The sequence below is a fragment of the Neodiprion pinetum genome, chromosome 1, assembly GCF_021155775.2.
Source record: "Neodiprion pinetum isolate iyNeoPine1 chromosome 1, iyNeoPine1.2, whole genome shotgun sequence".
Classification (NCBI taxonomy): Eukaryota; Metazoa; Arthropoda; class Insecta; order Hymenoptera; family Diprionidae; genus Neodiprion; species Neodiprion pinetum.
Genome location: NC_060232.1, coordinates 3970283 through 3994490, shown reverse-complemented (window position 1 = coordinate 3994490; position 24208 = coordinate 3970283). Strand labels below are relative to the sequence as shown.

The 24208-nt window shown below is 43.3% G+C and overlaps 1 protein-coding gene across 7 annotated transcripts in view; it reads left to right on the top strand.

The window, feature by feature from the left end:
• The window catches only part of LOC124224723 (glutamate receptor ionotropic, kainate 2), an 89947-nt gene that overhangs the window by 26261 nt on the left and 39478 nt on the right, over nt 1-24208 (top strand). For all 7 annotated transcript variants that reach the window (XM_046636903.1, XM_046636910.2, XM_046636907.1 and 4 more), the window contains exon 3: nt 20438-20599. In XM_046636903.1, coding sequence (XP_046492859.1) covers nt 20438-20599 — 162 coding nt within the window. The remainder of the gene's footprint in view (nt 1-20437; nt 20600-24208) is intronic.

Here is a 24208-nt window from a genome sequence, read left to right as displayed (position 1 = left end):
GGCACCGTTTCGAAAGGGATGGTCAGAGGTGTGCCAGCGTAAATGGGGCCAGAATTCTCCATTCAATTCGACCATCTCCGTACATATTCTACACCCAATTTATATTCAATAAGTTATTTCGACGGACTTTGCCGGACACGAAGATCAGAGGCTACGAAATGAAAATTCAATTCGGCGAGATTGAGCGGAACCGATATTTGTTTTCGTCTTGAAACTCGGAGCTTTGCTCTCTTTCGTCCGAGCTCCGCGGTATCGTGGACGTCGAAGAGTGCGACCACTCGATTTGAAGTGACTTCGGGACGCCTTCGGTTCCGCAGAAAAGTCGGGCGAAGATTATGGTCCGAAATTCATGGTTCCGCAGCGCCGTCGATGTTGGGTCTGATAAGCGCGATCGCAATCACCGATCGCTGATTAGAATCCCGATCTCGAATTCCATCGCGCCGAGTATAAAACTACTTGCTGATTCAGGGTACAGACGATGTTCGAGCCGGCTGAACCATCGTGTCTGGAATACCTGTCAAAGACACGGACGGGGAAGGCGAAAGCGACGAAGGGGCGAAGCTTTCGGTGTATTGTGCGATCGGTAAATCGTTCGCCGTTGGGGCAGTTGTACCGAGGTCAATGATGCGGGGGGTTGATCTTGAGGACTCGCATCTGCATCGCCTAGCCAGGTGTGTCGGCGTCTCCGATAACCGTTTGTTTGCGTCTAGGACAGTGACTGCGAGGTAATTAACCTGTCCCATTCTCGCCACGCGGAGAATTCTCTCTCATCTCTGTTCACCTCCGTCCACCCGACTCTGGAGAGTCGGTGTAATTAGTCTTGATCATCGGTGATCGCAATTAGACCAACTCCGCGTGACCAATAAACAAGAATGCATTCTGCCGACTTGCTCTGGGTTCATTGACGTACTTCTCTGATTGGAAGCTCGAGAGAGACTCTACTTGCACGCAGCTGACGAACGAATTGAGATAACTAATTTCTGGCATGTTTGAAAAAGTATTACGCCGTCGAATGATTGAGGATTCTGTGTTGTTAGATTCGTATTGCTTCTTTTGATGTGTTTATCATTTTTCGGACATTTTCGGAGCACGAAAATGATTTCTTTTTAAATATGTATTTGCGACTAAACTCGCTGCTTCGCGGGCTCCTTAATTATTATCACGTTGAAAGCACAACTTGTGCCTTCAACAGGCGAACAAACGTGCTTTCAAGATACTTGAAGCGAACACATCGAACTGCATCATTTTCGAGAACAAAATTGGAATCTGATTTTTGTTGAACATGTCTGAAACGCTTATAATTTGTAAAGAAACGAACAAACTAGCTGCAAACTGTCTCTTCGGTATTAACTCAGGATGTTCCACGAGATCTGGTATTACGTCTGTTCCACTTGTTCAACAGCGGTTCGGAGGCTTAAAATTGTAAACGGCTCGAACGCTCGTTCAAAGCACTTGAAATTATCGATTTATTTAGTTCCCGACAGGTAGAGAAGTTCGATAGCAAAGCCACGACTGGCCCGCATGCCACACCCAGAGACAGGAACAGAGCAGGAGCAGAGCAGGAGCAGCGGCAGGCTCTTTGCCGACGAATTTAGTCGACTACAGGCAGCGATCCCCGGGACGTAGTTGTTGTAACCTACGTGAAACCGAGGCTCGCATGGCCGTTCCGCAAGTCGCAACGGAGCACTTTGTTACCTCGACGTCACCACCGGTAATTATATAGACCGTTAGGTGCAGCTTCCGTCTGGCTCTCGACTCGAGGGGTGTTCGGTTACTGGTTTACGGCTTGTTTAGGAGGTTTACGATACGTCGATTCGTTATGGAGCCCATGGGACGTGGGCGTGGATGTATATAGAGAGAGAGAGAGAGAGAGAGAGAGAGAGAGAGAGAGAGAGAGATGGCCAGAAATCAGGCCAATCGAGCCCTGCCTGTACTTTCGATGACGTTCGTCAGGCTCCAGGACAGAATCTCGAAAGACATTTTCCTCCGGTAGATCTTCGGCGAGTATCTCTTGCAGACCGAATGGCGTCTTTGAAGAATTTGTGGGTACGCATTGGAGCAAAGGGATCGAGGTATTACCGGAAAGTAATTTCATGGCCTTTACTAATTGAATCAGAATTCCTCGAGGTTCCGGACCGAAGTAGTATAGGTTGCTACTCCTGAAGTATAAATTGGCCCGAGTTTCCGAGCGTTGAATCCGCTCTCTCTCTCTATCTCTCTCTCTCTCTCTCTCTCTCTCTCTCTCTCTCTCTCTCTCTCTCTCTCTCTCTCTCTCTCTCTCTCTCTCTCTCTCTCTCCATCACTCTCTCAGAAGGTTCGGCACACGTGGAAATACAGTCGCGGCAGCTGTTTAGCGATGCGGATACAGCCGCATGTCCCGTGTTTCAATCAGCCCGTGTTAGCTGAATGGGAAAATTATTGAGGAGGAGGTCTTCGGCGAATGAAACGCCGTCCTCATCCCTCGTCCTCCTTATCCTCGACTCCAGCGGCTCTTCGGTACCACGGACCGTCGGGTTATTTGATATGCCATAGACAGCATCTTACGCGCTATCTATAAGGGTTGATTCTTCAGACGTTATAAGCGATCCTCGCATACCTCGCGGCGACGCCGCCAATATCTTCTTCGCCACAGCCAGCTTGGTTCCTTCCTTCCTTCCTTCCTTTCTGAGACCACTCGAGAATCCATGGACTTCTTCGTTCCCGTTCAAGGACCCTCGAAAGGAAGAGAGAGGGATAAAAACTCTCTCAAAGATAGGGTGAGAGAGGTGAACTCGAGGCTTGCCTCAGACTTAGACAAAGTTACTTTGATACTTATTATCCTCGTCATCGTCGTTATTACTTTATCGTATACGCCGTATCGGACCTCAACTTCTTTTTCTTCTCCTTCTTCTTCGTCCTCTCCCTCGAATCTTACTCGTACACCCCTCGGCTGCGGGCTTTCCAGCAAACGAACCGAGGGACCGGAAGATCTCGGATCCCCGCTTATACGACGATGTATCTTTCAAAGGACAGAAACAATTCGCTCTCTCGGATTTCACTGCAGATTTCGCGACTAACCCTCGCTCGTGTTCTCGTCTATCCATCTGTCCCGGTGAAATCCTCGCCAGGAGATCTCTTCCTGAGGTTATCCGAACGCCGCTTGATTTATGGACAGCTGGGTTAGCCGAATCTTATAATACTCGGACGTCGCGTGTTTGGAAAACTAACCAAGAATAATGATACGTTTCGTTGGGTCAACTCGTTACAACTCCTTTCATAAAGTGTAACGCACAACTTTTACACGGTGTATTTTCTACCATGTTGTATAATTGAGACGGCAAATGAAAGTGGTTCCGTACCTTTTGCCTCTTGTTTCCACTTGCAGTGGACGAGAAATTGAGGCACGTCGATAAGTTTATCGCCGTGTTGCAATATCTCTTATATACCTACCGTGTACGTACAATACACACAAGTATATCGATTACACAGTTATTTTCTCGAAGACGAGAGCTTCCCGGCTCGCGGCTCGCCCGAGAAGGTCTATTATTTTCAATCTCGACTAAGATTTTCCCATTATTTCAACCCCGCGTCGCGCTGCTGCAATCGCCCGGCATTACGCCCCATTAAACGGGTTCGCGAAATTAAGACATTACTTCTGACCACCGCAAGTCCGTTTACCGGCTCTCATCTCTCTCGCTATCACCGGCGGACAATTTTGGAGCCCCGTTTTTAGGATCGGGGGAAAAATTAAATACAACGAAATAGATACCATCCGAATTCAGAGTCTCTTCGATTCCACTCGTTCGTTTTTGACCCGTTCCTTACTTCTACCGGCGACGGAACGTCTTGCGGAATTTATGCCCTTCGGGCAGACTCGCGTAACTGACCCTTCTTAAGGGTGGAGGGTGCGGATGGTGAGCGGTAAGAGCGTATCAAGTTTCCATGCAATATGCATGGGGTTGAGGTAGGTATGCACTCCGTTGGTCGAGAGCAACTAAGAGGGGAACGTTCTTTGACGCGATTTTTAATATTTACGAGAATTTTGGATGACATAAATTTACAGGCTCTACGGTATCCTCTTACAGCTCAACCGCTGAACGTATCTCGATGCAATATTCCTGCTAAATTATCAGACCGAGTGTCTGTTTCCCCGTCGAGAATCACGGCTGTAAGATATGTTTGAATCCGGTGACCAAAATTCGTTATGCACAAGTCTTTTGAGGATTTTTCAGATTTTTTACTAACCTTGTGTACGCGTTGTGATGGGAAAATTGAGAAACACTGTTCGTCGCGTCGCATCGTCGAGAATTTCTCGATATCGTTCGAAGCTTTGCAAAGTATCCTGCGGATGAGAAAGGAAAAGTGCAAGAGCGGAAGAGGAATTGAATCGTTCGCAAATTTATTTCGACAAGTTCCTTCTTTCCGTTTTTTGCAGTGGCGAGTCTTCGTTTTGTGTAGTTCCTTTTTATACTAACCCTTTTCTTTTGCTTGCCGCGAGACGAAATTATACCGAATTATACGGAAAATACACAAAATATGGAAGAATTGAAAAGCAGGGAGCGAAATTTAATTTCGCAATAGCGTACTCCGACTCGCTCGCTCGGCGTGTTTTTCGGGTAAGGGGAAGCCGCGAAAGCCGCTTAGAAAATACCCGCCAGTTTCAAATCTTCTCAAAACTCCCGACGAAGCTTCAACCGACGGAAAGCGAGGCTGCGTCTCGAGTCCCGACACGTGGAGCCGGAATTCCTTAAATATTTAACGTGCTTTTCCACCGAGCCAGATAGCCAAGAGGATATCGTTCACTCGTTGCAAGCACCCTGGCCGATCGCACAGCACCGAAGAGGAATTCGAGTCTCTCCTTCCTCTCCATCTTCTTCTTCTTCGTCTTCTTCTTCATCTTCCTTGGCGTCGTCCTCGGTCCCAAAGACCCATGCATTATTCATCGAGGATTATGAACGATACTCTCTACGTGACAGTTTTACTTCGGTTTACTTCAAGACCCGGGTTTTATATACTCTTTAGTTTCCTTCGCCCGCCGTCGAAGCCGAAGACGCGTGTCCGCAAAATTTCACGCTCGATTATCGGACCTTCGAGCGATTGTCCGGAGAAAATCGAACGCGAAGTCGAGAAGAAAACTATGAGAAAAGTAAAGCAAGGTGTGAAGAAAAGTTAACGAGATCGCAAGACTCGGAAGTAGGTATATAATTCAAGCGATGATAAATTCACGAAGAAACAGCCCGATGCGTTCGTAGCTCGGAGAGTCGACAATTGAGATGTAATAAAGTTCCTTGCAAATCTACTTTAAAGCTAATCTCAGTAACTTTGAATTCGCAGAACTCGCGCGTACAAAATGCTCTTTCACGCAAGACGAAAAGTCAGAGCTCAAACAACAGTTTCTCTGAATTCATTCTCAAGTAACTTTGTTCCAGGATGAATTAACGCTGCGAAGTCGAGTCGAATTTGTTGCAAAAGAAGCAATACTCGCCAGTCTAGAAGTCAGCAGTGCAGTTTGGCGAATTTTTATCCCATCGTGGATAAATTCTAGCTCTGATTTAATTTTTATATTCGCAACCGCGAAGATCTTCGGATCGATTTTCAATCAAACCGATGATATCGGAGATGGAAAAAGAATGAGAGATGGGTTTAGAACGCGATGAAAAGACTGAAAGAAACATTTTCCTAGGCGCACAGAGAGCCGACGGATATCCTATAAGTTGGCAGGGGAATTGATCCGACACGAGGTCGTCGGGTTTCCCGCATTCGATGCGGTGTGACGTTATAGTTGAGCCATCACCTGTTCGGCTGACGGAATGGTCGGCAGAAGCTGGCGTCGATGGGAAAAAAGCAGCGAGAAACACGCGAAGCTTTTGCAATTAAACTGCACGAAACGCACGCTTGATATTTCGCTTGCATATTTCCGCAGAGCCGGAAATTCTAGCGTAATTAAATTCTGGTACACGCAAATATCCCGCTTTCCGACGAGCCCGTGGGATCGATTGAATCCTGAACCCTTCGACGACTTTTCGACGAGACCACCGACTCCAAAATTCAATGACACCAAACCCCAGGGCTCTGCCTTCTGCCAATTGAATGCTACCGATTCGCCGATCCGTCGCTGACCCTGGGGACAGATTAACAGAGACGACAGGAGAAACGGTCGAAGACGAAATTTCACGCAATTTTTTCACAGAATTGAATTTCGTCAGGTCACCGATTGTTTCGTACAGTCTGTAATTTTCAACGTTTTCTTTTCGGGATGTTGAACGTTTCTTTTTGCTTTGTTATTTAATTTACGCTTACGGCGGGGTGGAAACTTTACAACATTTATGAACATTCTTGAAAAAACTTCGCTGCCATGTCAATGTTGAATCTTCTTTTCAACGTGTAAGAAAAAGAGCGAAGGGGTTGAATTTGCATAACTGATGAAAAATTCGCTAGTCTTGTCGTATAAAAAAGCGAGTGGATTATTTTATGATTTTATGAAAGCAGTTTCGCGGAAAGTTTTAGTGGAACTGACGATGAGTTGAACCCGGTACGTCATGTACGTAAGACACGTCCGTAATTCTAGCTGTGTGTGTGTGTGTGGGGGTTTACAATCTGCATCTGGTCACACGATAAAACTTGGCCGTATAATAAAAGGTCCCGGTGACCGAGCCTGTTATTGAGCTCTTGGGACAAATTTTCAGTGAATTCTTTCTGTATTTTATCTCTCAAATTATACACGTTATATTCCGCTCGTGAAACGAGAATTTTCGCACCAGTTCATCAAAGCGGGATCTATATTCAATGTTATAAATACATACCACCAGCTGCACGAATTTGACGAAGTAAAATGACAAATTATTACTATTTCGCTGTAGCGTGTTTAATGATAAACGAGTGTGGAAAATCATGGAGAGATTCAAGAGCTTGCAAGCACGTTTTAACTCGGAATTACAGGAATGTAAAGGCGGCACGTGACTACGTTGTCTTGAAAATGAGAACGGGAAGCGGAAGATGCAGAAGCTGGGATTAGAATAACGGGATCATTTCAGGCGGTTTAATAACCCGTGCTAACGCAGGCTTGGGTATTAAAAACTCAGACCCGGAAATAGTACGGAATATCTTCAAAATTTCACACCACGATCCGGCCGTATATAATTTCGGATTTGAACAGCGAGGAGGTGAGAAACTTGGGTCAAAACCGCTATTCAAAATTAAGATATTTTCTCAAACCACTCGACTCATTCCCACGGGATAAATTTCACGGAAATATCCAGATCGACCCGAGAATTCGGGTGTCGTCCGTCTCTCAATCCCCCCCCCCCCCCCCCCCCACAGCTGTCCCGGTCTCGCGATTCTGCACGGGAAGCCAAAACGTCCCGAAGGATTCGTCCGAGATTTAAGATAATACGAAGGGACTGGGACACCGTTCATACCGTTACACGTAGCTGGTTGAGAAGCGTCGCGACTTGGAAGGACCGTTTCCATTGATTATCGACGAGCGAATCAATTCCGCTTGAATCGCGAGTCACCCGGTAGACGAGACGTTGACAGTGTGTACATGCATGGGATCGGGCGGGGGGCGGAAGGGGCGGGGGAATGGCGTGTCCGGGGGGTAAATTCGAAACGAATGGCGGTGATGCCGACGGGGGGAAAGGCGAGGGTCAGACAGGAATGAAGCCAGCGGAGAAGCCCTTCGTCGATACGCTTAGTTAAGTCGGCTGCCACCTAAATATACAAGGTGACGCCTGGGCGTCGATGCCTCATTGTCAGTCCCGATATACCGGAAGTCGGGAATTTGTTTGTTTGTTTGTTTGTTTGTAAAAAAACATAGCGCATCGATTAATTAGTACGATTCACCGGTAATAGAAGACTTGCAAGGAAAGTTTTTTTCATTCACCAAACAATTGAAACGTTCCAGGGATGAACATCACCCCTAAGGTTTACCCCTAAGAATAAGGGATGCTAAGCCTGCGGGTAAAAATATTATGTACGTTATCGTGTGAATTGATAGTGAATAATGCCCGATTGGTTTTATCAAAAAATTTTACGTTATTATCGAGAAAACCTAAGAAATCCTAAAAAGTCGATGTTTAGTTTTCACTCCTTAAACGGCCGGATTAGGTGGAGAAAAAAAATACTTATTTAGTGTTTTTTTTTTTATGTACCTACGAAAGAATATCACAGATTGATAAAAATCCGCGAGGTACACCTCGGGTACTTTCCTTGTCAGAATCAATTAGGTAACACGTGTGTATACGATAAAAAAAAAAATAAGTTTAAAATAGACATCGAAAAGAAGAGGATGATAATAATAATAAGCTGAGAATGTTTGACCCGCCATGTAGCGGTGTTTTGTATTTGCCACTCGTAGAATAAATCATGACAAGTCGTACTCATAATTGGGATATAAATAATTAAGGGGGGGGGGGGGGGGGGGCGTTGAAAGCTTCGGGAATCGGGGCAAAAGGGTCGATGCAGGGAATAAAACATTTTCTTTGTTTCTTTTATTCCCCTCGGTTTGTTATCCGCTTTACCCCCTGGGCATAAAAATACATACATATAAAGTTTCTTTTGATAGCCGTTGCTCGTTTCTGTACATCTCGTAAAAAACATTTCACCCCCGCGATTCGCAAGTTCCGCGCAACGCAAACTTTTCTGCATCGTCGACGACGCCGAATATTCTATACTTAATGTAACAACACAAGCATACGCAACAAGCATGCGACGCATAAATTTTTTGTTCAATTTACCCTTCGTTTAACAAACTTAGTTTTCCTTTCACCGAGGTATTCTTTGGCTTCTTTTTTTACTTTCGCAAATTGGAACAGCCACCTAGGGGTTCGTTTCGCTTTACGAAAGCCCAACGCGAGTCACATTGGCTTTGCTGTATCTCCCCTTTTCTCGCCTCGTTTTTTTGGTTTATTTTATTTATTGTTTTTTTTTTTTTTTTCGTTGTTCTTCTTCACTTGCTCCTCTTTCGACCGACAAATGTCGAAAGAGGAGCGGCCAAGCCGTAGTTCCGGATGTCGTAGAAATGGCAGTCGACGAAAGAACGGGAAGCGAGCGACGTGCGCGACAGCCGAACAAACGGATCAAACGAGTCTTGTTTGCGCTTCGGTGAGTTTAAATTTACTCAATTTACTCCGACACGGGTAGTACGTTCCCTTTCTCCACCTGTAAACCCTTTTGGATGGCTGCTATTCGTCTTTCCAACCACCTGCGAGGTAAGAAAAAAAAATAAAAAAAAAGTAAAAAAAATAAAATACGTACACAACAAATAACCCCATGTAGGTACAAAACCGTATCTAATCCGAAAAAGTCTCGCCTGATTCTTATCTTCCGACCTCGAATCCTTATCCGTTATGACACGTCGAATTACGACAGACATCGTCGCTTTCTTCGATTCAGATAATGTAGAAAAATACAAAAGTTACGAAGAGTATATTGAGAAATATCACAATTATTACCAAGACGCCGATCGTATTCTGCAAAGCTCGATTCTTTGAGAATCGTAATTTATTTCGATCTAATACCTACCCAACTTGGTTTTTCTAGTCACAAGTCTTATTACCTTTTCAATACTCGCTGGCAGATCGTGAATTTGATGGAAATAAGATGCAGTCAAAGATTTCCTGCAGATAGGGCAAAAATGTGTGAGGCTAATTATTTATTATCTACCGTCAAGAAATCGGGTCGATATTCGCGGACCTCATTATCTCCGATTAAACCAATCGCTTCTCTCGAAATTTCACGCCAATTATAAGCGAGGTCACACCTTGTGAAAAATTGAAATATGACGTGGAATATTTTCCATCGCATTTCTCGCTTTGATTTTCTCTTCGCATGCCGTCGTGCCTCTTTCATTAATCGATGGGAGCTTTCATCTCGCATCCGGGTCACGCGTACGTCTTGTTGGAAATCCCAAAGAAGCCTGGAATATTTTAAAGCGCGTCCAGAGAAGAATGAAATTTTTTCCTTCCTCTCGTCCTAATTTTCTTCCCTCTTCTTTCGCCCACTTTTCGCCTCCCTCACCCACGCCCTCGAAGAATTGGGGCAGAGCTGAGCTGCGTAGCAAAAACAGGTTTATCGCGTAACGTGAGATAAAACAAATACGCGCCGGTATATGTATAGATAAAGCGTCGAGGTGCGTCTACGAGGAAATAAGGGTTGATACACCGCACTGGAGCCGATCAAACCTCCCCGCAACGCTGCTCGTAATCCAAGGAGTGCTCTTGGAATTGAGTTACGGTTATTCGAGCTTCGTGAAAGGGGGAATATGGGCAAAATTAAGTAATCCGTTATTCTGCGGCAGACGCCGGATGGCGGGGCTCTTTTTCCATTCATGCACGACTTGTAATCCCCCGGCTCCGCAGCTTCGTCGTATCCATCTACGCGATAAAACTAACGAGGAATAAATACGCGGTATAAGCTGCTTGTCGCTTCAGCCGCGATAAAATCGCTGAATGAGAGATGAAAGAGACAGCCTAAAAATGGCTGGAAAAAAAAAATACGGCAAAACGTAGGCCGGAAATTGTTTTTTTTTTCTGTTTTTTTTTTTTTTTTTTTATCTCAAAACTTTTCGCGGTAAAGTAAAAATTTTAAGAATGGATGTCGAGACAAATCCCGAAATTTTTTTAGTATACTTTCAGGCATCGAAAGCTTTTTTACACGGCTGGGAAATTTCGATCACAAGGGGACTCGAGAAGCTTTGTTTTTTTTTTTTTTCTGTTTTTATCTTAGGATCTCTACTAGAATTAAGATTCTCTCAATTCTTACTTTGGTCTAGTGCGAGGGGATGTTATATATAATTGAGACGTAATTAAGTTTATCTGACGGTATTCGCGCTATGCCAGGAAGAGAATCGGAAAGTGGAAGAAAGAGGGGGAAAGATAGAAAGTTTCCGGGCAAAAGTTTCCCCAACTTCGAAGTTTGGTGGAGCTTGGTACTGGCTTATATACATATATATATTTCACTATCTATCCTTCCTGCAATGACTATTCATAACTTCTTATATACACTTTCTGCCTTGCACAGCCATTGGATCTAACGTGATTATTGGTGGCCACTGTTCTATATTTGTCAAACAGCCGGTAACTAATTGCAAATCGGAACAACGAATCGTTCGGAAGCTCATTCATTCCGCGGGAGTTCGTCTACAATTTTCCGACTCCGATTACGCCAACGATTTTTCACGAATACAAGTTGCTACACGTCTCTTTACGGATCTCCTCTTTCCTCGCTCCGTCTCCGTTTATGCAAAAACACGCTAGATAGACTTGAGCCGGAAAATCCGTTCGGCTCAGAGCTTGTTTTCTTGCCGTACACAATACAACATCCCACAATGCGACCCGACCTCACAGATTTTTTACCTCGTGAATACCGGCTACGTTTTGCAAATCCTACAATCCGCATTACGCTTGTGTGTATGAACAGCTGCTCGTTTGATCCGGGTTTTTAATTTTTTCTACAATTAACCGAGCCGATAATTCCTAAAAAACCAAAAGAAATAAAAACGCAATCCAGTCCTGTGCGAATTATGAAATGTTAGATTTTCGACGCGTTTGTTTTTAGTGCGATTGAATTTTCTAAAACCGCCGAATCTTCGGGTTTATTCGTAGAATGGCTGATCTGAATTAATCATAAAGTCGGGTCCTTCTCTGTAAATGCGGAAGAAGAATTGAAGTTTAGTCTACAGAAACGGAAAAGTTGGTCGATTAATCAACTCGACATTGGTATAATTAGTTTTTCAATATCTCCGTGAATATCTAGTCTCAATTTCTCTACAATCTTAACTCAGCGAATTTCGATGAAAACTTGGAACATCTATAAGCCATGTATAACGAATGAACCAAAAATCGTTCAGATCGGCAGTCGATCGTATAATAAAATTCAAACGATGTGACAAAATATAAGTATTTTCTTTTCACGCAAGGGGAACGAAACGTTGCTTTTTGCTCACTTTTTCCCCCCCAGGGTATAACGTACACCTCAATGCGATGGAATAAAACTGTGGAAATCCGGGCTGTCAAACTCGATGATTGCCTGCTCGACACTTGACGTAGCAACGACAAATACGTATGCATGAAATTTTCTACCCCAAACTTTACACGTGTCTCCAAATTACTCTTGAAAAAAAAAACTTCTCTTTCGGAAAAACGTGAAACGATTCCATGCCTGGCGGGAACAACCGCGATGATTACAATCCGCTAGCAGGTTTCATGGGCCAAAGATGACCCTTTGCGAATCGTGGCCGTAACTCAGCATGCTCTCCTCTCCGAAAAAAAAAAAAAGAAAAGATAAACGCTTCTTTCTGGGAAGAAGTAGAAGAAACCGAGAACGGTCACCGTCGTAAATTCGTTTCCTTGGCCAGAAGCTGGAAACCACCCTTAAACTCGCCATCGTCAAGCTGCATACGACTTCTGTAATCCGAGGGGTAAAATTTGGCAACGTTTATACATTGTACAAGTCGGAAAAGTTGTTATCCGCGTAAATTTGTCCAACAATTGTTTTTGCCTTTTGTTTTTACGTTGTTTTGGAAAAAGCAGAAAGCTCCAATCCCTTACGGAGATCGTCGAAGCGAAATTGGGTGACACGTGGACACCGAGAGTCAGGCTCTAATTTATTTGGTTCGATCGAAAGCCGGGAGCGAGTTGAACTCGGATCGACTCGATCAAACGATATTGGACGTGCGAGGGATGGAGCTTTGGGGAGTTAAAGTTACGAGACGCGATCCATTTATTGTTCTTTATTGTTTTTCCCGTTCCCCGGGACCAGAGATGGATGCGCGCTCATTGTCCGAACCGTCCTAATTGATATATCGCTCACTCCGGCACACAGACTTGTCTATGTACCGCTATTTGCATAGCTATATGCCAACACCACGCACGCACGTTATCAAAATCGCGATTCAACCGTCTGCAGTCGCGTTGCCTGGAGATAGTCGCACCGCTGCACCCTTTCGCCGCGTTTAACCCGGCTTCGGATCAAACCGAATTCGCAAAGCGAACGATCGGCGAGAAACCACGTACGTCCCGAATTTCATTTCACGTCTATAACACGTTTACACGCGGATATACGTAACGGGATATGCCTGAAAGTACCGTGGCACAGGGCGAAGCGTGTATCGCGTACGTTCTTTTCAGCGTAGAAAAGAAGGGGGAGATTTTCCTTAGGCCCTGTTACTTCTTTTTCGTTTCGTTCATTTTTTCGAGATGGATGAAAGAGAGATACGTGGCAGGGGGGGGGAGTAACGAATTTACGGGAAATAATTGAGACGTCGTTCCTCAGACGGGAAATCCGAGCATAATCCGAAGTAATGGAACGCTTTGCCAGTTATGAATGTAATTCCGTCATAAATTGCACTTCGTATTTAATACGAGCTAACTATACAAACGACGGTGAGGTTATACATTATGTATACATACCTGTAAAATAAGACGAGAACGAAATCACAATTGTGGTAGCATATATCCACCTAAATTGAATATAAATGAAATTTTACGCGGACCGACTAATTGTACGTTATATATTTGTATTGCGTATAGAATTCTAGGCTATGATATATGTGACTGCGCTGATATATGCGCTGTTGATATATGTGAGTATACATATTTTATAGGTATACACTGGATTGGACTAATTTTTTTTTTTTTTTTTATTCATCCGCGTACACGGTATAAAATTGAAACAAAAAAACTTTTATTATTTACTGTCTCGTTGTTGGTTGTTGTTTTTTTTTTTTTCTTTCTTTTTTTTTTTGTTCTTGTTCCCTCCCAGCTCTCACAGATTATCCCGGTGTAGTACCTATAATACGAGCAAAATGCTCGAAACGAGAAAGCACGCGCGTATATAATAATGTATGCACTACCCCGTCCATGATTGTGCGACCAAAAAACAATACTTTTTCCGGTGCGAGAGTGACTGAACGTGCGGTTCTTTTCCCCCGATTTTTACTGATTTTTTTGTCGTTTCTTTTTTGTTATTTGTTCTTTTTTTTTTTATACCACCATTAATCTTTTCCGAAGCCCCGCGTTTGCGGTACCCGTGTTATTGGCAGTTCGGGGTTTCCGGATAAAGTAAAAAGCCAAAAAGACACTGAAACGTGAGTAAGTAAAAAAAAAAAAAAAAGATATAGGAAAGCGAGTCAACCTACGATTCGACGGATATAACTTACGTTCGTTCGGCGAACTTGGACGGTCGACATCTTCGATGTTTCAACAACAGGGTTTATAAGATTTAAAAATAGCAAAGATATTTTGCACCAGTTTAAACGCCAAAGTTTATAAAATGTGAAAATATAATAGCAAAGATGTTCTGCACGGGCAGAGCGAAGGAAATTTTCATTGATTTTAGGTACGTTGAAAATTGATACGAATCTCGATGATTATCCTGCCTTCTTGTTATTAATTAGCGGCAATTTTCCGCGTCGAAGGCCAGGATGTGGGTACTCGGGTACAGTGAATGAAAGGAGGAAATGTTGGCTTTTCGTACCGAAATATCAAAATATGCACAACCACCGGCAGACGAGCTGATGACGAGCCGAGAGGCTGGGCGGAATTCCCGGAGGAAACAGGGCGACGCACAAAGGAGTTCATCTCGGGCCTGGGATGTTTCAATCACGGTTTCCCGTTACATTAACCGTCAGAGGAGGAGACGCGGTTTATCAGGGTTAATTACGAGAACCAGTTCCCCAGAAATGACCGGCCTGTTGACATTAGCCGTTGCGGTTTGAAAACCCGAGACAGGGAGCGGCTAATTAGATGAAACTTAAAATTAGGAAACCGAGTAATTAACCGGAAGCTAATAGCCCAAAGTATCTCCAAACATCGCCCCCCCCCCCCCTCCATCCACCTCCCACACCCTCCTTCCGCCTCCAGGTGTGATAAGAAACTTGGCGGAAAGTCAGAGAGAGAAGGAGAGAAGCAAACTGATTAAGTAATCAGAGCGTTTTCGCCCCTCGGAGAAAGTCGCTTTGATTTTGTTGCTTAAAATTTCTTTTCTCTGTTTGTTTTTTTTTTTTTTTTTCGGATTCTCTGCAACGTCGTCTCAAAAGTTTCGCCCGCTCGTCAGGCGTCGATACTTCGGCGAAAATTCAACCTCTGCACGCGGCTTACGCTGCTTACGTTGCCCAAGCTTACCAAACCGCCCCGAGAACTTCAAACCTATGTATTATACACACTTTGAAAGTTTACCGATGTACCGCAGCAATTATCTACTGTTTGAAGGGATTAGGACGGAGCTGCAAAACTCGGCTCCCTGACAAGAGATCGAACGCTTACGCAGTTCATCGATATATCCAGACACATAATTCGCGCTGAATCCATCCGTGACAGCTCGAACAATTATTTGCCGATGAATGGATACTTGTCGAACAACAAAAAAACGATAACGTCGTTGTTTTTTTAATTTTTCTTTTTCTTTTTCATAAATAAACTACAACAACTATAAGCTGCAAGGATTAAGAAATGAAACAGAAGATTATTGAACATATTATAGCCTATTTACTTTGGTGGAATCTTTTCGAAAACTTTGTTCAACGTCGATTTTTTTTTTTTTAATCAATCTCGGTCAGGCAATTTTTTCTTCATAAATTTTTCCACCAGGCTAAAATCTCGAGCTCTGAACGTCGGTTGTAAAAATTTTCGGCGTGGACGAAGCACGTGAATTCCCGTCAGAATTCCGCGCGACGAATGCGATGCCTCGTTACGCTCAAGTCGACCCTAATCTACCCTAATCGTCCCTAATCGAGGCGGGGTGAAAAAGAGAAAGCGGAAAATGCGGGCCCTCGACGAGCTGTGCAGGTTAAAACAGCCGCTAACCCATAAAGCGCTTTGAATCTCGAGCGGAGAAATTTCACGCGTTGCTGGGTTTTTCGGAGGTAAATAATTTGCGTCTTATATATACATGGAATATATGGAAAAATGTTGCCGTACGTGAAATTTTTTTACACGCATCATTTTTACGCACCGTGTTGTTTGGCCCGCGATACATACATGATTATAGCCAGAATTTTGGGACTGGGCTCGTTCCTCAACCTGCACCTATTAGATTTTGCCGATCGATTTGGCTAACGCAAATTTATGCTTAATCGGCCAGCGAAACGATTACGTCACAGTCGCTTAGGCAGCCACTGACGCGTATTATTAATCGTATATTCGCCTCTTCCACGCTCACATATTATACGCGTACTAATCTGAATTATCCTGTATTTTATCCGCCATTCAAACGGATGAAAAGATTTTTTCCCAGTTCACGGATCCGATCCGGAATTCTCGAGATCAATATGAGAGCGTCAATAATAATTACACAGTTGCACGATTACGGAAGAATAAAACTTCCGTTCGTATAATCACGATATATTTTTTTTTTTTTTTGTTTTTAACCACATTAAACCGTAACACATCCCTTGAATATAGTAGGCTCAAAAAAATTTGCGTAAATTTTTATTTCTTCACCCCCCCCCCCGTGTTTCTGTCATTTCGCAGAGGCGTGCGATGCTCATTAGCGGTGATTTCGTGCCAGTTTTATCGCGACGGACAAAATGCGGTGAACACCTGACCGCTTTCCTGATTTATGTGAACGAAATGGACCGAGAGATGATCGCGAGCGTTTTTCAGTCGGTTCGGAGGGTGGGATCGAACGATTCGGTAATGCCAATGGAGAGTCGAGTGGATGTAGGTAAAACGCGAAAAGAAAAGCACTCTTCGAATCGTATAAGCTCGACTTACCACCGGTGCTTTCCTAATCTTTCGAGGTCTCATCCCTCCACCCGTCCCTTCTTTCTTTTCCCTTTTCACTTTCCTCAAGACGCTTGCAGCCATGCGGATCGAGATGCTCCGGCGGCTCTTATCATCCCGGTTTGCGACGCCACCCTTTCACCCCTTTCTCGCGGGCAATAAAAGTGAGATACGACGTAAGCAAGGGGGGGGGGGGGGGGGGGAGGAGGAGGAGAAAAGTAACTCCCCGAGTTGCATGTATCACTTCCGGCTGCGACCCGCCGATCGTATAAACTCTCGCTTTCTCTTCTCTTCTCGCGAATGTTGGAACGGGGAGAAAAAAAATTTGTCCAAACGAAAGGAGCGACATTTGCATCCGGTTTATCATCACGTGAAAGGTAAAAAGAATCCCTGACTCTTATCGCTACGCTGTATCTGTATTGTACAGACAAAACCGGCCGATTGTTTAGGTAATATAAACGAGGCCACGACGCAGGATTCCGGAAAAAAAATTTTCATTCCATTCCCAACGATTGACAGAAATTAATCGACAAATTAATTACTCGTACTCGAACTCACGTATTGCTCCGTTTTCACCGACTCATGAATTATAGGGGGTGAAAATTGTTTACGTCTTTCAGCGTGTACCGATATCCATTTATTCACTGCTCGGAAGCTTGACTGGGTGATTATTATTCTGAATAAATAAACCGAAGGAAGACCGTGAAGCTTGAGGGTTGTAGGTACTATTTTCTCTGAAAACTACATTCTGTCCCCGATTGCTCCGTTTTTTACGCACGCGCTCGCATCAATCGCCGAATTGTAATCCCAGGAAATGTTCTCGGAACGAAATGCAGCCGCGATGAAGTGCGTGTATCGGAGTGTGTGTACGTACACGAAGATACGCCTACGACACCGCGAAATCCACTGACCATTATCCCCAGATTGTTTTCTAGAACGAGGCAATCCGACGTGGACCGTTAGACGGAAAATGACGGTGGAAATTCAACCGTAGAAAACGTTGGATCTTTATTCTTTGCTTCTTCTGCGTCTTCTTCCTACGGTTATTTCTTTCATACATCGAATGATTTTTTTTTTTTTTTTCTTTTTTGTTCCCTGATCACCCGGACACCTTTATATAACTATAACGACGGTGCAAGCTATCGAACAAAAAAGTCTACCAATCCTCATTTATTATTATTATTATTATTTTTCTTTTTTTCCCATTTACTTTACCAAAGACCGATCCAAGCGAGGAATTTTACTGCAGTATCGCTCTCAGCATCTACCTACTTATTTTGAACCGAGCTTTTTGTTATACGTGTGCCTGCTGCATCACATATAAATTTTACGACTCGAGAGTATACATTACTTATAATATACAAGGGCGTGTATAAGAGAGACGCAGCTTTAAGTTATGGGGTTGTTAAAAAAGCTTGGGGAAAAAACGTCTCTACCTCAGAAGTTGCCTACGGTTTGTTACAGCGAGTGTTAGAAACTGTTGTCGTTTAATACAGACAGCATTTCGCGTACATACCTGTAAGAGCTTGAAATCTGAAAGAGAAATTTTTTAATTACAAGAAAATCAGTTACACACGTTGTAATGGCTGAAAGTTTTACGAATTATTATTCACGAACATTACTTCGAACTCGACTGTGTTCTTATATTCAGACTTGGATTCTTGTGCTGCGCATCGAGTGGGCAAAAAGATAAATTAAAAAAATTTAACGTTTTTCCACGTGATCGTTTGGATAACTTTCGAGGAGAGGGAAAAACTCGAACTGTTATCAAGTCGGTTTAGCATTAGGTTGTACGAGGCATTGATCCGTGGTATTTCGGCTGCTCGAATATACGAGTAACAGCGGTAAACAGGAGCCTAGGCGAACATACAAATGGCAGAGAAGAGGCGATTATCGGTCGAGAACGTGACTCGTTTTCATTAAACCCAATTAAGAATCTTATCGACGGGGAAGAGAGAAAGAGACAAATATACGGAGGAATTTTCCGGGCGTCGTTTTCGACCTGCAGCACGGCCTCGGTGAACCTCGAGAGCCGAGAGGAAAGCCAGTTTTCATGCAAATTCAATTACCGCGTTAGCTTTGCAGAGAGTGTAATTATTAAGTAACTGCGGGCAGTCCCGCTTCTCCAGGCACACGAGGTCACTTTCCCTTAACGATGGATAGATCGATGCCACTTTTTCTTTCCCTTTCTGGGATCATTAACGTCGCAGATTTACAAGCTCGCCAACCTACAGCGATTATACCGCTTTTTGCATATTTTTTTACACTCGAGGCTCGCGAAGTGCTCACGATTTTTACTTCAATTGGTGATGAGTCAAATGTTTTTACACACACACTTAAAGCTTTCACAGCTTTGAGTTAAAAACGTGAGGAAGGTTACATTTTTCATAATTTTTTTTGTTCCAGGAAAGATACGTGATTCGTTATTTTTTATTTTTTTTTTTTATTTTTTTATTTTGGAACCTGCTGCGCAAGCTCGCGAATTTCTCTACATAAATACATATTTATATATTTATGTTCGGTATAACTCTGAAACTATTTTCACTTCTACATTTTCCATTAAGGTGTATTTGCATTTTACTTCCATGAAAGCCGAGACGGGAATTCACCGTAGAGAATTACCGACCATTATAACATCGAATTACCCGTGGAAACGTCTATTTGACTCGCTGTTCAGTTCGCGAACCAACCAACCGCCATATTTTGCCTCCCTGCGCCGTATATCCAATTTCGAAATTCCCGACAAGCTGTGTAAAAGTTCATCATTATAACGACTCGTGTTTTCTCTCGGACACGTCGCTCCCGTAGGAAATGAAATTTCTAAGTGCTCGGAACTAGTTTAGAGGTGATAACGAGGCTACTGCAATTTTCTGGGAAAAAAAATCATCTCGTAGGTGACGGGAAAAACAAATGGCCGAGATGTCGCGAGGAAAATAACGAGCGGACAGAATTCCCGAGAGATAGAAAACTAGCGAAGCACATGGAGTAAACAAAAATGCGATAAATAAATTAGAACAATGGCCGCGGTGTAGTGAACCACTCGCATAACGATAAAGTAATTGTTCGAGGGCAGAGAATTATGTTGTTTTTCTTACTCACCCTTCCACTTTCTTGGACTATGCGAAGCTCGAGGGAAACGCGAATTTAGACAAATCGATTTCGGCTCCTTCCAAGGGCTGTGGAAATACCCTAGGAATTCAACCCTGCATCAATACAATCGCTATTTCCTCGCACAAATAGTCTCACTCTTAGCTCGTTCCCCGATTATCCTGCTCCTTACACGTTTCCTCTCTCATTTCCGGTAAGGCACGATAACCCGTAGGGGTTGAATTTCTCGAACAAAGTCTCGCAATTTCTCATTTCTTTTCCACCTATCCCGACCAAAGTTCGTACAAATTTTTCTCACATTTTTATTTCCTCCTCTTCATCTTAAAACAAAGGAGCGACTCGAGGGGTCGAAATCAATTATCAATTCACAGTCTAGTGGTCGCAGGGTAGATACGTAACAAGGGGCATGAGCAGCAGCACAAGCGGGCCGGAAATTGTTGAAATATATTCATCGTTAATTACTAATTTTATTCAATTAAAACTCTCTCCGTGAAAGTCTTGGCCCCGCCTTACAGCTCGAGATCGGACCACAAAGAGTTATCGTTCCCCTTGGTGAATCCAATTTCACAGCGGGGTGTTTTTTCGCAATGAGATTTTTTGCCATATTAATTCGACTATCGCTGTTACAGGTGCGATTTTCACCGAGGACCAAAAGGACAGCCCGTCGGAGCTGGCGTTCAAGTACGCTGTCTACAGGATCAACAAGGACAAGAGCGTCCTGCCGAACACGACGCTGGTTTACGACATCCAGTACGTCCCGAAGGACGACTCATTTCGTACCAGCAAAAAGGGTGAGTCCTTTCTCGAATCGATTTATCGACAAAAGTCGGTCGTGTGATCGCTAAGACTTTATAAAAATCGTCAACTGAGTAATTATAAGAGGGTCAGACCCAAAACCGTCAGGATCTTGAAATCCCAAAGCCACGGGGTTGAAAGACGGTTGCTCGTCAATCGCTAAGCTCGGCTACTAATTACTCCACAAGCTAGTCAAACTGCTGTTCAAGCCCCCGACGATGTTGAGAAAGTTTCGCCCCCGGGAGCAAAGTTATTTTTCTCTCTTCACTTTTATTAACTATAATCTCGAGGTATGAAAATTGTGCATACCTACGTAGAACAGACTTATGAATTTCGCGAGAGAAATGGGAAAATTAGAAATAGTTGTTTGGTTAACTCGGCAGGATGACGAGTACAAGAAAATAATAATAACAATAATAATAATAATAATAATAATAATAATAATGAACAAACAACAAGACACGAAGAAACAATTCAGCCTCAATTTTCTACCGTCAAAACTGCGCAAGCTGACGTATTTTTCACCTAAATTATATACCGCTGTAGGGACTGTTTTTGTATTATATAAAATAAGGGAATAAAGACGGAGGGGTGGTCGAACAAATTGTTGCGGAAGCAAGAATTACGAGAACGCATAATCTTTGACTGAGTTAAAAATTGAGGAACATCAGGACGAACCGCGTGAAGCGAGGAGCGCAGTAGTAACGGTCAATTACAGGTCGGACGGTTGCAGGGTGAGCTAAATTGCGGACAGCTATTTTCCCGGCGTTAGAATAAATCGCGAAATATTTATCAAGCTAATTGCGAACGACTTCTTCAGGTATATACAACGAAGCCTTACGAGGTGGAAAAATTCGCTCGGGCTCGTCTCTGCATTTGACGTTATTCGAAGATAATTATAGGTGCTTGAATAGGGGATGAAGAAAGGTTGATGACGTTCTCCACTTCGGGGCGACGGGCTGTCGAGCCTATTCAGGGCTCGGAACTACGAATGTTTGCGTATGTGAGGGCATAATAATAAACTAAAACGTAGCAAACCGCACCGCTGCCCCATATTCGCAATAAGGGAATGTATAAAACGGACCCTCCGGCAATAACGGGCAGGAATAACGGCGATAAAAAGCCGTAAGTCTGGGCTTGTGGGATGTCCTCGGTTAACAACAGCGATCGCGGTTATTATAAAGAATAATAAATGCTCCCACCGCTTTTCCGGTGAATATCATTAAACGGGAAAAGTTCAACGGTGCGGAGACGGAATTTCGTAGGAAGAAAAGGATCGAGTCGAAGAGTCAAAAAGATTTGAATAAAATTAAAAAAGAATAAAAGTGTCGAACCGTTTTTTTATTATCTCACATGGAATGAAAAGTGAATTTTCCTAAGACGAGGCGGGTAAGAATAAGCCAGAAAAAATTAATTATCATTTCGTTTAAAAAATTAATTACCACGTTATAAACGGATCGCTTATTTTTCGTTTTTTTTTTTTTTATCTCGCCGAGTTTCGGACTAAAGACTTTTCTCCGCTGGTTTCCCGTTAACGCGCGGTGTTGTCCGCTTCCTTTTGACTCAAAGTTTTACAACCGATTCGAAATTGCCGGCTTGGGCTAATTTTATTGCATCTCAAAGAAACGATAAACAGAAGGATGATATAGCCGAGCACCTGATATCGAGGAGTAAACCTGCAGCAGGAGTAAAAACATGGATAACAGCAGATTTATTCCAAATCCCAAATATCCGCTGTTTCGTCTGGAATATTCGCGCGTATTTTGAGATGGTAAAAAGTAAAACGAAATAAAAAGAATTAAATAATAACAGCTCGATTTCTTCTTTAAAATGTGCAAAAACCCGCCTGCAGAGGGAAATACGTGAGTAAGATTTGAGTGGACCTGACGCGTCTCAGAGATTTCCTGATTTTATTCATGCCTTCAATATTTTATTACCATTTTTTTTACCATTCACTTCCTTATTCTGTCCATCCTCGCTTACTTCTTTTCTCGTCAAAGACTGTACACAGGTTGGATATTTCGATGATTCCAAGTGAAAACTACTTCTACTCTATCGTTCGAGAGAGTCGATTCTTTCTTGAACAATGTGCGCAATTCAACGTATATCGTGCGGGGAACGCAATATCCACCAACCTTCAACCCCTGTACGTACGGGGCAGTAATTATTCTATCATTATTATATAGACGATGCATAATTATCGTTAAATCAACTCGGTACTTCGGTGTAATACGAGCGCGTGGCGCGAACCCCAGCAGCATACGAGTCGGTACAGCTATACGACCGTAACGTCGTTGTTGTTCCAAGTTGAGTGCCAAGTTTCACCGCACCTATGGTTTAAATCTACTCAATATATCTGTAAAGATAATATACATGTATGTATATTTTTTACGAACAACCGAAATCGACTCGTCAAATTTGAGCCCTGACGTTTGATTAGCAGCGATATTTTTTTAACAAATATACCTTTGCTATTTATTACAGACCTGATTAGAATTTTTACGATTCATTATTTGTAGAAGTCTAGACCTCGGCGATTTTTTGCCATTTCACCGTATAATTGTTTTTTTAGTTCTTTATTTACTATCTCCGAATTTATCGCCGATTTTATGGTGTTTCCTGACTAAGTATACGTACGACAAGCTTGACAAGAGGCGGGAAGAAAGTACTTTTTTTTTTTTTCTTTATGCCCTAGTCGTAACCGAAATTCCCTTATTGATTCGTATGAAATTCGAGCAATAACTCGGTGTGTCGGATAGGCGGAGATAATATAAGTATCGGGTCGAAATATAACGAAGGGTAGCGTGCGGAACTGCAGGATTCTTTTAAGCCGCCATCGGGGGTTTCACTTTTACCTACATTCAACCTCACGGAAAAGCTTTGTGGATTCTGATTCCGTCAACAGCTGGACGGGGAGAGCTTTCGCATACTTATACATACCTGTATTATGCGAATGCGAAGCTTGCGCGTATTAATATTGCATGCACAAAGAAAGCGTAGGATTACTATTCCTTCGAATCCAAGCTTTCAACTTGAGCCGAAGCGAAATAAAAAAATAAAGATACGACAAAGAGTAGTTGAGAAAAAAAAAACGTCGGCTATATTTTCACGTTTAAGAGACTTTATTTTTACGCGTCGAAAGCGCACTTTATCGAATTATAAGAAAAATCTTTGACTACTTGACGTTTTTGCAGCTTTCGGAGTACCGTTTAAAATGAGGAACCAAAAAAAAAAAAGCGCGCTGTAATCGTGGGGAGCAAAGCAAAATAATAATACCGCCGGGCTGTTAGGTCGTCGGCTGAAAGAACCGGAACGATCAGAGTTCCAAGATTGTCGGAGACGCGATACCGGGAATTTCCGGGGTCGCAAAATTATGCATAGCTATATACACGTTTCGTCCGCGAGGCAGCCGTTACTGCAGAATCTAGTGCTTGGTGGCTAATTGTGCGTGACTTTAGTTAATACGCTGAGTGCTCGGAGTCTCATTTGCGCCCGTCGTAGATACGCCGACGAATTTCATGGTGTTGCAGAGAGAGAGAGAGAGAGAGAGAGAGAGAGAGGCCTAACCGAAAGTGCTCCTTCGACGTCGGGTGGAAAATGGACGG